At 41.6% G+C, this 17,795-nt stretch overlaps 4 protein-coding genes across 4 annotated transcripts; all 4 read right to left on the bottom strand.

Moving 5' to 3' along the window:
• Positions 1-1,338: 1,338 nt before the first annotated feature.
• EAE97_011883 (uncharacterized protein) lies at positions 1,339-2,332 on the bottom strand (the record flags this gene model as incomplete). Its single annotated transcript, XM_038882397.1, has 4 exons — positions 1,339-1,752; positions 1,813-2,015; positions 2,070-2,140; positions 2,220-2,332. 4 exons carry the CDS (start codon positions 2,330-2,332, stop codon positions 1,339-1,341), a joined length of 801 nt encoding a protein of 266 aa, XP_038726793.1.
• A 2,706-nt stretch (positions 2,333-5,038) lies between these two features.
• On the bottom strand, positions 5,039-6,779 carry EAE97_011882 (uncharacterized protein; the record flags this gene model as incomplete). Its single annotated transcript, XM_038882396.1, has 2 exons — positions 5,039-6,536; positions 6,619-6,779. 2 exons carry the CDS (start codon positions 6,777-6,779, stop codon positions 5,039-5,041), a joined length of 1,659 nt encoding a protein of 552 aa, XP_038726792.1.
• A 4,811-nt stretch (positions 6,780-11,590) lies between these two features.
• Positions 11,591-12,605, bottom strand: EAE97_011881 (uncharacterized protein; the record flags this gene model as incomplete). Its single annotated transcript, XM_038882395.1, has 3 exons — positions 11,591-11,918; positions 12,058-12,162; positions 12,529-12,605. 3 exons carry the CDS (start codon positions 12,603-12,605, stop codon positions 11,591-11,593), a joined length of 510 nt encoding a protein of 169 aa, XP_038726791.1.
• A 3,039-nt stretch (positions 12,606-15,644) lies between these two features.
• Positions 15,645-16,569, bottom strand: EAE97_011880 (uncharacterized protein; the record flags this gene model as incomplete). The annotated part of the gene is made up of 4 exons (XM_038882394.1): positions 15,645-16,053; positions 16,202-16,221; positions 16,306-16,378; positions 16,520-16,569. 4 exons carry the CDS (start codon positions 16,567-16,569, stop codon positions 15,645-15,647), a joined length of 552 nt encoding a protein of 183 aa, XP_038726790.1.
• Between the last annotated feature and the right edge of the window lie 1,226 nt (positions 16,570-17,795).

Here is a 17,795-nt window from a genome sequence, read left to right as displayed (position 1 = left end):
AATTACAAATAGTTTAAATATTAGAATATGAATTTGAAGTATTTTTATAATTATTAAAAGATTGTTAAATATTTAATATCACATTACAGATTGCTATTTTTGAGAAATCAGAAAGAAATAGAAAACACTACATATATAAATATTTAGAAGCGTGTATTTAAAACTCTTTATCCAAATTGTTTTTAAAAATTGGGTTTCTTTATTTAATAATTTCAAAAAATGAGACTTTTTCTTCAATGGTTATAAAAAGATTATTATAATATTTATTAAAATTAAAGCTTTAAATCTATATATGATTTTTAAATAAATTTACAAATCGATATTTTGAAATTTTAGATTTCAATCCAGAAAAATCCTAAAAATCTAAACATATCAAAATAAGTTTAAAAGAATTTAAAAAATATATAATCTGATAAATTTTATTCACAAATAGGAAAATTAAAAAATTAATTTTGAGATCTTTAATAATGGAAAATATCTCAAAACAGAGGTGGTTAGGAAACAGAGCACTTAATTAATAGGATGATAGGCTCTATATATGAAATTACTTATCCTTTCATTCTTTTTAATTGTTTCCAATTTTTTTTTTTTTAAATTAGAATTAAACATTTCGGAATAGACTTTGATATCTATCTCAAAATCTATATGAACTCTATGAAGCATAAGAGTATAGCAAATATGAATTTTAGGATATAAAAATAGTCAAATAACGTTTACAAGGCATCAGAGTGATTTGTTGTATAATATATTAACTATCAACTCACATTCTTTCCACATCAAGAGTTATAATTAATTCGAATTTCAATGTCTATATGAAAACATCCCGATTGATTCATAGTAATAGTATGTTGAGTTAATAATGAGATTAAAAGACGTTTAATTGACAATATACTTAGATTTTACTACAATACATCAGTTTGTATTACTTCCCGAATATAGTTTCAAAAATATCAAAAATACAAAAATTATATTCTTTCACAAAGAACTCTTTAAAATAGTCTGAGAAATTTCATCAGTTTTTTTCAATCTATATATAATTAATAAAGTAGAACAATGATGTTTCAGTGTATAAATATACTCTAACAAACATAAATGATCCATGATAATGAAAACATTACAAGATTGACGGTCTCGGAGCGAAATACAACAATATCTAGAGAAAAAGAATCGAGTTCTTTATTACTCGTTAATTCACTGCCATTTCACCCTACGCATATGAAAATATGAAGTAGTCTCGAGAGGCAAATAACGATGAGGTTCTCAAGGTGCCTTTTGATCTTCCGAGATGTTATTGTTCTTTCTATAATACACTAAACACGAAGTTCCAGAACATTATTCCTACTCGACCCTCTTCACAGCAAACTCAATGATTGCCACTCCATCCTCCATCCCAGCACCATCTTTAGCACCAAATGCCATTTCCTCAAAGGATCTCATCCATGCCTGCGTTTCCCACCTTGTCCCCGTCTCTTGTCCAACCTGATCCCACAATTTCGCAAAGGATTCCGGATTGTGTCGCCACATAGAAACGACGAGTGTCTTCAAAGTTACTTCTTGTGCTTTGGAGTTTCCAATCTGATTTCCTACAATCATGGAGCCAGGCCCTTTGGTAAACCCAATCAACTGTTTGGCTGCTTTGACTTGTCCTTCCCAATCCCATTGGTGAATCACCTGTGTTATTGCGATGATATCTATTTTACCTCTCAATGGCGCCAGCGCTTTGGACTCGGATACGATATCAGCTTCGATAAACTACGCAGAGAGCTGATCACGGTCGTGGAACAAGTTATACCCCACATCCCAGTGGCTCACGATATCGATAGCATAAATTTTATCCGAGGGCGCACCATCGTAGACTAATCGTCGAAGATCATGTCCAAGAAAACATCCAACATCTATCAATACCTCACCGGCCTGGACCCGCTTCAAAATCTCAGGATACACAGGGTTCCGACAAAGTTGAGGTACAAGCCATGCACCAACTCCCGTGCAAGGGTACGCGCGGATGTCCCAGGCTTGGTCACGTTGGAAGAAGGATTAGATTTAGAGAAACAGCATGAGAAAAGAACGCCTTACGATTTCATGGACATGTTTGGATTGTTCCTCCGGTGGAATATGGCTATAATTTTCTAATAGCTGTCTTGTCTACATGTTGGAAAATGTCAGTTCGTTGAAAGACCACTACCTATCCTTGAGTATCCGAGGGCATTGACTCGTACCTCCGGAATGAGCTTCGCATCAATATTTGGTAGATAGAATGGGAACTTGGCTCTGTCAACTGAACTTGCATATCGGGCTCTGAGTAATTCAAAGCATCACTTGCTGATGCCATAACCAATGATCGAGCTATCTTGGACGCTCTGATTGTTCTCCTGTGTAGACTTGATGGTACGGAAGCGAGGAGTATAATATACTTAACTGGTGTGATGTGACCCACAGTCAGCCAACAGTTGGTTGTATGTCACCGCTGCTGACAGTGAAAGATCCACTATGTAAGCGTGTAACATAAAAACTTGACTTTGCACTCCGTTCGATGGAAGTAGACGTAATGAAGAGCCGCTCCTGCATCAATGCTACTAAACTTTAGTCCATCCTTCTGCAGTATTCTGAACCTGATGATCCGCCAAAGAAATCATATAACTGCAGAAATCGTAAGTGGAATATTCGGAATGGACGGAAGTATTGTATGTCTTCCTTGCTGAAGTTATGGGAAATTCTCCTTTGTTGTAGCAGAGATCCACACATAATCAAAGATCCTCATACTATTTGAGCTGAAGATATCGGATCCGACAAAAAATCGCCCAATAAAGTGTTTGGTGATGTCTCCATCTCAGGTGGGCGCCTGCATAGTATTTGTCGTTTTCATACATGCCCCTGCTCTAGTCTAGTAATGACCTTGAGGCTTATGCACATGTACATATGCAATTTTCTTGGAGAAGTGATGAAATGTCTGTATTTATCCTCAATGTAAGCTGAATGCAGTGTATTTGTTCTCCAGACCCAACTCAGTGCTAACGGTTACTCTTGTTGTGGAATCCGGGACAGTTGTATGGATTCCGGCCGCAATCCATAAGCTCTTCCAAAGATATCATTGTTTTATAAATTGAGTAGGCGGTGCAGAGAGGCTCTTGAGTATGGATGCCTAGCTTCGTCTCAAGACTGGGGCAGTGCGACGATTTCCATCACACTTATGCAAACCGGTCTGTGCTATAGCTTGCCTATATCACCCAATCTCTCATTACAATAACTCTCGATTTCCGCGTGTTAAGAGCCCATTTCATGCACCATTTGCTCTTCACTCGTTGGTGAAGTCTCCACAGTATACATCCTAATATGTATTTTGCTATTAGCCTGGGCGGTCTCCTTTTCTTAGCGATATTGTTAGAATGCGGATGCGTTCGGAATACTTTGCCAAAGACGTGTTATGTGCAAGTGGATCATGGGAATTACAAATAAATCCCGGCTGGACATCAAGGTAGTAGGTGATGCAACTAATTTTATCGTGGTCATTATTGTCTTGACTGTAGTGTGAACGATAAACTCGGCGGTGAGTCGGGAAATCGGCATGTTGCTTACTCTTTGCTGTGCTTATTGTGAGTTTGATATCAATGTGAAGAAGCGCAGTGCTGGCGGCGGCATTTTCGAGAAGCACATCGGCGGGGAATGGCCGTTGTGAAAATGTTGTAAAGCATCTTAACTGTGAAACAAAAAGATTGATTAATTATCCTCGTGTCATCACAAACTCAAGCGTCTCACGAGCCCGCTGTAGTATCTGTGAAGTTTTGAGTCATTTATGCAAGAGAATCATCAATGAGCATAGAATATCAAGCTGATTACGAAGATATGTCTCGTAACAAATGCGATGATTTGATCTTGCGCCGAATCAGATGTCGAAGTAGTTGCATCTTGCCTTTTAACACTTGACACCATCTCCTACCATAGGACTTCCCGAGGCCTAACGAACATTGCTACATCAGCTCATATCACTTGTCTCATTGGACGCTCCAATTTGTAACTCTGGTTCAACTACTAATCTGATAGAAAATTGGTCCAAAGGCTGGGAAAAGCTTGGAGATGGATGGCCCCGGGCACCTGGACCTGTGAGCTAATTACTCTATTCTATGTAGGAATGAATCTAGAAACACAGTGAAATGAGTACACATTTTGCCCTTTCGTGAATGACGATAAGTAGAATACAGAATTGGACTGCTCTGTTTGGAGCGATCCCTTGAAATTTGCAGTCAACAAAGAGTCGATGTTCACATAATGATCTAAGAAACACCTCCCTCCTCGAAATGCCGCCGTTCTTTTGGTTGGCTGGATCAATTGCGATGGCAATAGACAAGTGCTTAAGGTTACTGAAGGCACCATAGCCAGCACGATCAACATGTGCAGCAAATCCACCAGAACCAGCAACTTTTCAGCGACCCATAAACTCATTTCATTCTCCCTACCCAGCTATGACCCAAGCTAGATAATCATTTCAATTCGTGGGCACGTAAGAATGAGTATAAAGCTTTATTGAATGGAGTGTATGTATGATAAGAACGACAGATCCTCCCGTTTTCAAGAAAAATACTTATCAATAACCTTTTAAATGACCCGACAGTATCCGGAAAAACATAAATGATCTTGATCACGCTTAAATAGATCCAAGCTAAGTAAGGGTATTTACACCTCCCCGCAAAAAAGAAGTCATGAATACAAATATACAACAAACCCTCCTGCAATGTTCCGAAGACACTTGCTTGTTACATAAATACCGAACAAAATAAAATAGCCAAGAGGTACTTTTCAAAATAGCCATATACCATCCAACGAAATGGCTTTTAAACGCTTGCATCCTATGCATCAAATGAAGAATATCCCAATAGCAGCTAAATTCATAAGCCATTATAAACGCCTCAGTACTCCATTCCCTAAACCCTAGTATGTCCATATAGTGGTATCCTTCTCAAATAGTACCGCTGGACCGGCTGTCTTTCTCGCTCTACATTTTCTTCCGAGCATTTGTCATTAATCTTAAACCATTCAATCACTACCTAGGAGCTGGCGTGTAAGGCTTGTATCCTGGATATGCTGGTGTCTCTGGCTCTGGTGGAGCATAAGGTTTGTATCCCGGATACACTGATGTCTCTTGCTGCTGTGGGGGACTTCTTGTTACACTCCTCTGCACTCCCTGGTCGTAATTATCCTGTCCCTGTCCAAACACAGATTGTTGCTGCAGTGGTGGTGCAGGTGAATGATTGTTAAATCCTCTTTGTTGTGCATCACCATAACCTCCCATCTGCGGGCCCGGTGACATCATTCTATTCGGTCCATTTGGTCCAGGTCCCCTAGAAGGCATGCGCGGGGGAGGATATGTACCGACATTGGAGGAATTGTCTGATTGATAGGATTGATACGACTGCTCAGTGTTGTTGGTGTATGATCTTCCTTGGTTCAATGGCCTCGAGGAATCATTGGAAAACTGACGTGATGGTTGGGCTGGGTATGGTCGATTATCATACATTGGTTCTGCTTGACCGTATGCCGAGATTGGAGAGTCGTTGAAACCGCGACTGGAAATGAATTCTTGTGGCATAGTCGGTTCAAAGTCTTGATTCTGAGGGGGTCCTCCATATCCTCGGCTTGGTGCTGGAGAGGGTCCACCCCTGAATTGCCCTGGTCCACGATTCATTCCTGGGCCCGGTGAAGGTGCACCGCGATATCCTCGACCACCAGGTGGAGGCGTTCCTCTGTATCCCATACCTGCATTTCCCATTCCGATTGCTGATCCAGGTCCTGGTGTCCCTCTATACCCCATTCCATCTTGTTGATTACCTGGGCCCATTGGAGGCGGCGTTCCTCTATAGCCTATGAGCGGATCGATGGGCATTCCGGGATTCGGCGTTCCTCCTAGGCCATACCCTCTACCCATTCCATTTCCTCCTAAATTGACTTGACTTTGGTTATGTGGATCCTGTGAATTCATAAACCCATTGTTCGTACCCTGAGGTTGTCTTCCATAAGGGCTTTCCCCTGGTCCAACCGCTGGGCTATTGGGATGACTATTGGCGACGCCTCCGTTCATCAATGGCATCTTCTGTCCCGTGACAGGATCTAACTCCTTCAATTCCATGCCCATATCACCTTTCTCATCATCATTTATATGTACTTTGCTCGCATTTTCCCATGTCGGCATAGGCGGTAATGCATCTTCTGAGATAGTCTTTGGCGGATCGACCGCGAGACCGTTTTTGCCTACTTCAAATGTTGCATACTTGAGAGGTTCGGGTCGTGCGGGAAGAGCGCCGCCCATCATTGGCGCTGGGGCTTGATAGCCTTGATTTGGATTTGGATTTGGATAATCGTCAAGATGTTTGTGAGGGCGGTCTCTTTTACCATCGCAGCAGCCACCACAACAATCACAACATTTAAGAAAGGAAAAGCAAGTGCAACAACAGGACATGCCACAACAAGCACATCTTATTATACACCAAACTATGGAAAAAACCATCAAGCCAACGACGATAATTGCTGCTATGACAGGCCATCTAGAGGCAAGGTGAGGTTAGTTTGAGTTTAAGGAGGGAATGGTTGGTAATGGAATATGCCAAAGGGGGAGGAGCGACGAACTTGCAATATGTCGCTGCCATACAATTTGACCATGAACTAAAAGAATCCTTCACACTCGAGACATCACCTGTAATTGATCTTTTCCTTAAAAAGCTATCCGCCAATATTTCTCCAATTCCCCTCCTCCTACTCCACTCCATCGCTGTTGTAATATGTGGCATTGTGAAATGTAATGTTGGCACACAATAAATTCTAGCAGTCGGAAAGTGCCTCGGGGTGGCGTGGTAAGACTTGATTCTCAAGTTTGTTGAATGCGATAACTTCAACTGTGTGTCGCAAGTGAGTAGTCCCTTTGGATGGTACAAGATTTGTTGCTGGTTGGTAATTCCAGTTATTTGTTGATCCTCATTTGACTTGGATTATTCTGGGTCCTATTCCTTCCTTCCAAAGCAAACTCTCCAATTTCCCTCCTCTAAGTTTTCACCATCAAATTCGCCGTGTGTTTTAATCTCTTGAGTCAATCTGTTGACTCGGGTGAATCAACGTGCTATCGAATCACCGAAACGGATTTCTTCTTGTGACTGTGAAATTTCAATTCCAATTCCAATTTCTCCCATTCATTTCTCCCAATCTTCTAGTCAGTTACGTAGTCCTCGAAGTTGCTGCTAAGTTTTCGTACTTAATTTAGGGAATGAAAGTCGTATCTCGTCGCAAAGAATTCCAAGAGATCCAAAAGAATTTGTAGGAATGAGCGAAGGATTTTTGGATTCTTTAGGTATCCTTATTAAGACGCGCACGAACAATCATGCAATATCAACAAGAAGGATTGGATTGCCCTCACATTCGGACGGTAATGATAGGTGAAACGAGAGTGGACAAGATCTTGGACATCTTGGATGGTTACAGAGAGAGAGAGAGAGTGGTGGATGAGGCAGGGCAGTGCAGGGTAGTGTTTAATTTGAAGGAAATTGTGGTTTGTTGGAGGTCCTGGTGGTCATGTATATGAAGCCCAAGCTTTTTTCCCGGGCTATCTCTACACTATCTCACATTTTCAGCCTATTCTAATCCACTATTGCACCCAAGTTCCTTAATCTGAATCAGCCTGATGGAAGTTTGCGATTTATTTGCAAAGTAGTCTGCATTGATAGTTGATAGTAACACAGTCGTATATGAGTGAGTGAGTGAGTGAGTGAGTGAGTGAGTGCATAATAGGAGGTCATGTCTATGTCATAAGTATCATTCTTATGTTTATTTTTCGTCATCCACTTTTCACTCTTCACTCTACATTCTTGACTCTTCACTCCTCTCTCTATCCATCACTCCATTTACGCATCACCATCACTTCCCTATCACATGATTTACATCATGATCCAATCCCTCATTATCTCCTTCAATCATCAATCGCAACCGAAATGAGACAATCGGGCACTATGCCCACTTTACTTTACTCCAGCACGCACGCACTCCACTCCACACTAATGTCAGGGGTTAGAATTTTGATGTGCCTTTTCCCGACCTTGGCGCCATGGCACTGGTGGCTGATGATTATGGAAAAGTCGCCCTCGGGAATAAGGGTTACAATCACGTGCTTTTCGGAATATTGGTTGGTTCGCAAGCTCGAAGTGGATCGAGGCGCAGTTATCAAATGCTGTTTCGAGAGAAAAATTGGCGACCTGTTTATTCCATCCTTCTTGTTGTTGTAGAGAGATCATGAAAGAGATGTTCATTGGCCATCGTATAGATACGAATAGCACTTAAAATAGACACAGCGAATTCCGGTCGGCACTTTAATTGTTAAAAGCCATGAGATGTCCCCTTACTGGTTATGCTATTCAAGAACTTGAGGCTGAGATGTCAAACGGTTGTTGTCGTGGTGTGGTAATACAGGGTATAGGGACTGCCTTACAGTCGTAGATACAGCTAGCTTGCACCCAAGGCTTCACAAGGCTATGAAGTCTCAATGTCATTTGAAGAATGGCCCAATTTTTCTTCACTACCCTGTTCTATCTTCTCTGTCTTCTGCACTCTTGTTGGTAAGACAACTTCCAAGGCTGTAGGCAGTTGCGCCAAAGTTCGAGATCAGATGGTTAATTCTAGTACAAAAAGTGTCAAGCAAGTTCTGCTTGGCATGAGAAGATGTTGTCATTGAAGAACCTGGTTTCCTCTATCTGAACCGCGTTACTGTATCGCATTCACGGAGCAAGTGTTTATCATTTCAGATCACACCTGGTCTTGATTCAAAGTGATCATTCTGAAGCTGAGCTACTTCACTCTTCCCGAATGAAAGTTTAGAAGTGTGGTCATTTCAAGAGTTTGAGGAATTCTATTTCGCCATTACATCCAAACACTATGCATGTATTCTCATTCCACCATTATTATGATGAGAAAGTAGCGTTTGAATGCTTACAATCTGCTTCAAGGTAGTCTTTCAGGGCAAATACTTAGATTCGATTAGCACAGAATTTAAGTAACGATTGCTTTCGAACAGTTACTGTATGCCCGGGGAAGCGCAATACAAGGGTTTATCTCTGTTATCTTACATTTCATACTAGATTTAGACTGTTATTCAATATCTGACAAGGACGCCGTATTGATATTTTGATAGAGGAACTTGTACGATGTCTATTTATGTGCTTGGCATACAAGCTAGTCACCGGAACCCAAGCTCAAAACAGATAATCACATCTATGGGAATGTTCTCGCCTTAATCTATCTACTTAGTTGTCTGGTTCTCAAGGGTAGGTAAACTATAGGATTGGCAATTTGAGAAATCTCTAGTATGCTATCAGTTATGAGATTCTTCGAAGTTGTCATTTGGCAGCAATTCGCAAACTACATGGAGATCAGGCTGCTTAACTTTGACCGCTCATGTTTCAAAAACTTGATATATTCCGGATTTTGAGCTTAGCTTTGCAGTCTTGCGTCCCCAAAGCGTCTATCAAGCATTCGCAGGTCTAAGAGTTGAAGCATTTATGACCTGTACTTGATTCCATCATTACCCATCTATCGTTTCTGTCTACTGGCTTATCATTCAGAGTGATATGGCTGAATAATTCTAATGCCTCTCCCTTTATTTTCTGATCTTCAACCATTCCAGAAGTTCGAGCACACCTTTTCCCCTCCACCTTTCTAATTTACACAACTTCCTCCAGCTTTACATTGCTCCTACCTGCCCCCAGACCTTAATACCACTGTATTCAACACGCCTTTCTATTCACTTCTCTCTTTCTACTTCGTTGTGCTTCGGAAACATGCAGTCTATTATCCGATCGGTTGGCCAAAACTAAAAGATTACCTTTCAGTCGAAGTTTTGTTGCATATCTGAAAGACTTTGTTTTTTTGAGGGGTTCCAATCCAAATGGATTGGAACCTCTTCCAACTGTAACCGTTTGAGTTTTGTTGCAGAGCTGAAAGAGTGTATTGTCCGAAGGGCTCAAATTCAAATCGATTGAGACCTCTTCTTGCAACGACTTTGAGATATGCAACAAGACTGAACACCTCATCTAATTTCAAAGTATAGTTGAGAGATTTTGTTGCAGATCTGGAAGAATTTACTGTCCAAGGGGCTCAAATCCAAATTGATTAAGAACTCTTCTTCCAGTGATTGTAAGTTTTATTGTATATCTGGAAAGCTACTTGGTATGCCGTTTGAAGGGTCCGAATCCAAATCGATTGAAGCCTCTTCAACCAACGATTTTGAGATACGCAACAAAAGTCCCACTTTCTCACTTCGAAGAATCAGGTCAGGTGCCAGTTACCTTGAGTTTTGTTGCATATCTAGTAGACTACACTTTGGAGAGCTCCAAACCCAAATCGATTGAAACCTCTTCTTGCAAAGATCTTGAAATATACAGCGAAACTTCCCGTTTCTCTACCTAAAAGAATCAGGTTAAATACTTGGTCTTATTATATATCTGAGTTTAGGAGCGCCAATCTTGAAAATGATTGTAACGTTACAAAGTCTCTACGATTTTTCTCAGATATGCAACAAAACCCCCATCTCTATCTCCCCATCTTCACGAGAAAAGGTAACTAATTGGATATCAAAACCACAAACACCAAAATTATATATTACCCATCTCATTCCTTCCTTCCACAAAACTCACTTTCGAGGTCGAATCACGGTACTATAAATTCTGAATGTGACGTGCGGAATCTTGATACAAGAGTAGGCCGCTCAACGAACACGATGTATGATGACTAGTTAAGGTGTAAGCAAATGATCTGTAATATATTTGTATCAGGGGAAGAGAAAGGGACTATATATACCATGGGATATGTAGTAAAATCAAAATCAATAGAACTCGTCTAAAGATAGGAGAATGAAACGAAACGTAACGAAACACATCGCATCGCATAGCATCGAACAAGAACACACAACACCAGACAATACACCCTTTCTTGCCTCACCACCCAACATCTTGCACTGTAATCACCCCCAGTAGCAGAGACTCGAGTATCTCATTTTCAAAACATCTCACCTACATCTTCTTTATATCTTCCTTCTCACAAGAGACATATACGTATCATACATTTCAAAGCTAAATATCACAATTAAGATCCTGTTCTATATCACTCAAACAATACAACACATACTTGCAACGTGAATATGATAACTTGTATATTTCTGTTTATTGACCATTTCCAATCTCTTCATCCCTGAATTATGCATTGATTCATTGCCGTTGATTGATAGGAAACCTCCAAACTGGTAAGACCCGTTCCAAACTCCCTTCCTTACAGATTACCTAGCACCAAAGCCAACCCGAACCTGAACCCAAACCGACGTCAATGTGATCTTAAAAACGACTAATTCACATCCGTCATTCCCCACTTCTTTTCATCATCACTGCCATTCTATGTCCCTTCCACTTGCCCATCGTTGTAACGCATTATATCGCGTCATGACAATTGCAACCTCCACCAATCGCTTCACCATTGCGCAAGCGAAGTGCCCCCCTCACCCGGACTTCCTCAAACAATCAACGTCTCATTTTCATCTGATCAGAATTTAACGAATGACTCCATGTCCCTAGGTGTGTTTTGTAGGTGGTGGACCCATTGGTGCTTGGTAAACATCATCTCCGCCTCTCGTGTAGGCATTGGGTGGTTGTTGCAATTCAATATCTGGTTGACCATGTTGACCATGATGCCCGTAATATCCATCATTACTATTAAAAGTGTTGCCCGTTTGTTGTGGTGGGATCTGTCCATTTGGAGTATACATTGGTGGAGGGGGACCATAGTTGTAAGCTCCGGGTTGGTTGTTGTAATGACCATATGGAGGGGGCTTGGCCATCCAGCCTGTACCATACATTGGCTGAACTCCTTGACGACGACGACGACGGGAGTTGATGCATCTGGTGGTATGTGTTAGTCGGTTGGAAGTGAGAATGTTGAAGGAAGGGATGTGATATGGCGATCCACATATGAGCTCGGTAGGTCGTTACAATCAAATCGTGCCAGTGAAGCATATTGGAAATGGTAATAACAACTTACGATAAACCGAAAGCCAGAAGAACAAAGGCAAGAATTATGAGAACTAGTACAACCCATCGTCCCCAACTGCCCCATGTCGAATAGCAGTTTCCATAGCCATCGCAGCTGTAAGCCATCTTATTAGTTTAGTCACTAGTATCTTCTGTTGGTACCGTGTATTGCGAGGAGGTGTTGAAGAATTGTAAACAAGTTGAAGTATGATTATGTAAATATCTGGATACCTGAATATTGCTCGATGTAACAAATGATCGAGAATTACAGAGGTTGTGTATTTGTTTGTGTGTGTGTGTGTGTGTGTGTGTGTGTGTGTAGAACAAGAGAGAAGTGAAGTAAGTTATTGTGGAAGCTAATCGTATTTCTCGACCGTCATCACAGCTCACAGACAACAACAAAGGAATATCGAGAGAGGTTGGGTAAAAGAAAGGTTGAAAAAAAAAAAATAAGGAAATAGGAAATAGGAAATAGACTTACTTATTATCAATATTATCATCATCATCATTAAAGTTATTGCTTTGCCTCTTGGCAATCATCTGCACGAGCACAGCCATGATTTCGTTTGTAATATTCAGCTGGTTTTTAGGTTGGCACAGTAGGTATTACTACAAGGAAGAGAGCTTGAGGGAAATTTTCTTATATGAGATTGAAATCCTTATCGTGGCAAAGAGGATACGCGGCGACGGGGGACGGGGGACGGGGGACGGGGGGCTGAGAGTCTAAGAGTCTGAGAGTCTGATGATGGTTGGGTACTTTTTTTTTGCGGGGTAAGCAAGATGATCCGTCAGGAATTAATTGTCTTGTCTCTGATATGTGTGTGAGATATTGAGGAGAGAGAGGGAGGATTGATTGTTAAAGAGAGAGTTTGAAATGGAGAAAAGGAGGGAGAAAAAGAGGGAGAAAAAGAGGGAGAAAAAGAGGGAGAATAAGAGAGAAGGAGAGACGGTGGGTGATGGGTGATGGGTGATGGGTGATATTGAGAAGATGAGACAATAATGGTCGATGGATGGATGTTTTTAAATCTTCAGGTGCAGGTACCGATGCACGATATGGAAAAAGCAAAAGAAAGGTGAAGAAAGGAATAGGAACAGGAAGGAATTGGAACTGGAACTGGAACTGGAACTGGACTGAGGAAGTACTAGCTAGAGAGGAAATCAATAGCTAAGAGACATATCAGCTAAGGTACCTGGGACCTGGATAGTAAGTGCTGGGTAGATGGCTTCTTGGGTGATAGAAACGAGGCTATGTTGAAAAAGTAAGTCAGACTCGGGACTCGGATTGGATTGGATTGATAGATCAATAGATAAATAGGTTGATAGATAGATTGATAGATAGATTGATAGATCGAGTATATATAAGTATTGTCAATTGTCAATATATACGGATGTACGATGTTGTAATATATACCTACATACACACACATTACATTCATCAATGGATTACGTCGATGTGGATCTCTCTCTCTCTCTCTCTCTCTCTCTCTCTCTCTGTCGGAGTCTGTCCCTTCGTACTTCGTATTTATCATATTCCCGAACATTCCGGATCACGAGAGAAGGGAGAGAAAATTTCATAGTGGTGGAGTGAAGTGAGGTGAGGTGAGGTAAAGTTACACTGATTGAAGTGAGGGTTGGGTAGAGATACCTAGTAAGTACCTAGTAGATAGATACTGTACTCTAGATATCCGCCGGCATCAACCTCAAGTCTTACATGGGAAATCCTACCTACTTACATGTATGGAATACAACATACCAACTCGTCGATAGAGTATTCCAAATCATGTATCCGTTCACATCCGACTCGACTCGTTCATCCCATATTTTCCAAGTCTCTTCACATATTAATAAGCGCACATCCTCATCGTCACCCCCTCCCGTCATATTCAATCAAATTCCACTTCATGCAATTAAAAAAATAAATAAAGTTGTCCAATAATTAATTGTCCAGTAACCTCATGAACTCAATGCTCCATCACAGCCCTGCCTGTCCTCTCCATCCAAACAACATCCTTACCGATTTTCATCAATTTTTCTTATCCTTTTCCTTTTCCTCCAGCCTCGCTCAAAATTCCCTTCCTCCCAATTGTCTCAGCGATGCTTTTTCTTCAATCACATCCCCCTCTCGCCAATCTATCCAATCACATCCACTCATCTATCCTCCATTCCTGCAAGCCATGGGCTATCCATGCCCGGTGCCAACGCATCAAACGTGCGGACTGTGCTTTTCTGAGAATTAAGGGCTGCCAGCGAAGCATGCGCGATGCATCTCTAAGCATTATTGTGTGAAATGCCTGACGGTCCCTCTCCTCTGTTATTTCTTTTCTTCCCTCCCTCCCTCCCTTCCTCCCTTCCTCCCTCCCTCGAATCTTTCCCCGTCAATTCCAATTGTCCAGGGCGAACTCGATGTCTTTCCCATCACTCACCATTCCAGCCCACTGAAAAGCTCCCGAGAATCCACTCATGATTGCTACTACTATTGCTATACACATTACATACGATGCGCCGAGAAATTGATACGAATGATAAAATGCGGGTAAGACACCCAATACGCCGTTATGAACATTCGTGTTTGTCTCAAACTCCTTCCCACCATATTCGATGTTTTGGCCAACTCGACTCGAGCCTCAAAGTACTTTATGGGTGGAGGGCATCCGGTCACGAAACTGGTTCAGAAGGAGACGCGCGCATCTATGCATATTTGAACAAAGTCTCATCACGAGAACTTTGAATAAAACTTTGGAATTAGCTGAGCATTGGGAATAGTTCACTGTGGACAAATTCTACACGAGTTGACAGCGCACATGCAGTTGATAGCAAGCCAACCTTCGCTCAAACGGATTTCAGACAGACACGGGCTTCCAACACACAAGACTCATCGTCATCTATTACCTCGTTCTAAAATTGCTAAGACGTGACATTGCCCCAACGTACCGTCGAAGACAAAACGAATACATGAAACGTCTGAAGACTTTCCGGAAATCCTACAATCTACATTTCGAGACGATCGCATGAATGATAAACGTACATATATATATATATTGGGAAATGGAAAAACGCAAAGCACTCAGGGAAATACGACTGGGCATGGAATCGCAAAATATGAATGTTTTAAATACAATGGTCCTTCTCCGATTATTTCAACACACAGGTGCCACTACCTCATTTACCAACTGGCACCATGCAACACGCTGGATGTCGATCCCAGCAATTCAACAATAAAGCAGATGGTCGTAAAGTCGTCTCATCGTTGCAGACATGGTGCATCCTACCCAGAAGAATACAAGGAAATTTGATACATTTCTGTCCCGCTGTTCGGCTCACAGCAAATCGAAAACTAGAAGTCGGAGGGATCCTCGCCGATTGAGAAGGAGGAATTTGAAAATAATTAGAATTGGTTGCTGTGGGCTGAGGAGATATATTCGTGGTCCGCGAAGACCCTTTTCGAAGTTCGATCATTTATCATCCCATCTTTTCGCCATTTCATGTCGTTAATCATCGTTAATATCCGGAGAACTCGTACCCGCAATACTCCATCCAAACTTCACGACAAGATTTACTTGTTCTTTGATGATCCATCATCCATCCTCCATGTGTACTCTACTTATTGGCCCTTGCAACCAGCCATTGCAAAACAGCATCCAAATTCGTCTCCTCCTTAGCACTGATCCCATAACAGCTCACCTCTCTATGTCCTACGCTCTTTAAATCTAACCTCTCAATCAACTCGTCCACACTCAACTTGTTTTCCAAATCAGATTTATTTCCCAATACCAAAAGAGGGATCCCTTGCAAGACGGGTTTTTCTAAAAGCAAATGAAGCTCATCTTTAGCGATTGGTAAGGCATCAGGATCGGCAGAGTCGACAATAAACACAATAGCATTTACACCGCGACAATATCGCTCCCACATGGAACGAAAGCGGGGTTGACCGCCTAGATCCCAACATTTGAGAGTGACATGACCTTTCTGGACACGCTTCATATTAAAACCAACGGTAGGAATGGAGCTATGAGGGAAAGTAAAATGTGGTCAGCTTGGAGCGGTTGCGCAACGTGGGGTCTAGGAATATGCGAACCCCGCTTCGATGAAATGAAGGCCGTGATAGGAAGGTACATGTATCTGATCTTGGATGTGAAGGAAAGGAATCATCGTACTCAAGTGTAAATTCTCCGCCCTGCACATTAACACCGTCATCAGCATTTCCGCCAAAGTAAAAGGTTCGACATGGAAAGAAATGGTGAGTGGAATTAGAGCTTACCGCTAGTACCCTTAACAAAGACGTCTTTCCAGCATTTTGCAAACCGATCATCGTAATGTCCATTTCCGTAGCCCTAAACGGCAGATCGCAAGGTTAGTTGATGGAGAGCAGAAAACCTTATTGAAATGGCTCTGTGTTGAGGGTCGCTGTCAAAATGAAGATGTGCGCACAAGATCGACGTCTTCAAGCAACAAACAGATGGTAAGAAACATACCAGAAAAGCCGCAGCAACCAATCATACACTCTTCTGAATATACTTGCCATGATCTTTCAGTCTCTCTTGCACACCTATGTGAATTATTTATCGTTTCGATGGAAGCCCTGGAGCTCTGTCGCTGACGAATGTGTTATTTCGTCGATTCGCAAGGCTGTGCAGGTACGATAGGGTAGGTATGTGAGGTTTCTGGACAAGAGGAAGATACAAGATTGCAGGGTTGAAGCCGGCAAAAGAAGTAGAGATGCAGTGCAGCCGCAGACCGTTTTTCCGTAAGTAAGCCAATGATCAGATAGCTACCCAATGTATATCGTACACCTCGTTCGCAGTTTCAATAAATCTCCAAGTGACTTGATGGTTTGTACAATCATGAAATAGTGATTGGCGAATGAATCAAGATTGAATGAGTGAAGTTGAGTGTAGTATGTATGGCGGATAGATTCTTCTTCTGGATGAAAAGGGTTCAATGTGACGGTGAAGGGAAGTTTAGCACACAATCGGTTGTAGCGCTTGTGATTCCCCTCAAAAGAAGGCTTGCACGAACCACTTCGGTAATGATTGCAAGATTGAGAGCACGATTTAAGTGATTGTGCGGTTGCGGGCGGGTAGGCGATAAGTACAGGTGGGAAGATGAAATGATGTACAGGATTGATTGATTGATTGATTGATTGACTGATTGATTGATTGATTGACCGATTAATTGATCGATTGATAAAATTGTATACAGACAGAAAAGAAATCACAACAGCCAGATGAAGTTCAAGTCTCTTTGAGTATGTGGCACTGGGCTGCTGGATATTGTAATACAATCAGTAATAGGAATGAGAGAATGGGTTTGGTCTGGTTAGGTTGGGTAGAATTGAGATGCTGCGTAGAACTATTGATATCGATTGACAAGATGATGGAAAATAGATGGATGAATGGGTGGATGGATGGTTGGTAGGATGGATGGACGTATAGGAGGAAGAAGAGAAGGAAGAAAACTTGGCGATGCAATAGATCTATCACACCAATAAGTAGAATATTGGGATGTATATAATAAGTTGAGTGAATGAATGAGGGACTAGCAATGTCGAGAGATGTGGTAGGTACTAGGTAATATCTCCACGAAACTTGAGACAGTGAGAGACTCGTCTCGGTAGCCAAAAAAGAAATATGGTGAGAATGTTTCCTTTCGAGTAAAGAGAGTACCTAGTATGTAGTGTTTGCTTTTTCTTCACTTCTTTTCCATAATAAGATATGAATGAGGTAAGTTGGCTTCCTTTCGTTTGCTCTC

The sequence above is a fragment of the Botrytis byssoidea genome (assembly GCF_014898295.1).
Source record: "Botrytis byssoidea strain MUCL 94 chromosome Unknown BBYS_043, whole genome shotgun sequence".
Taxonomy (NCBI): Eukaryota; Fungi; Ascomycota; class Leotiomycetes; order Helotiales; family Sclerotiniaceae; genus Botrytis; species Botrytis byssoidea.
Note: the sequence above shows the minus strand (reverse complement) of the source record. Positions and strands in the feature narration are given on the sequence as shown.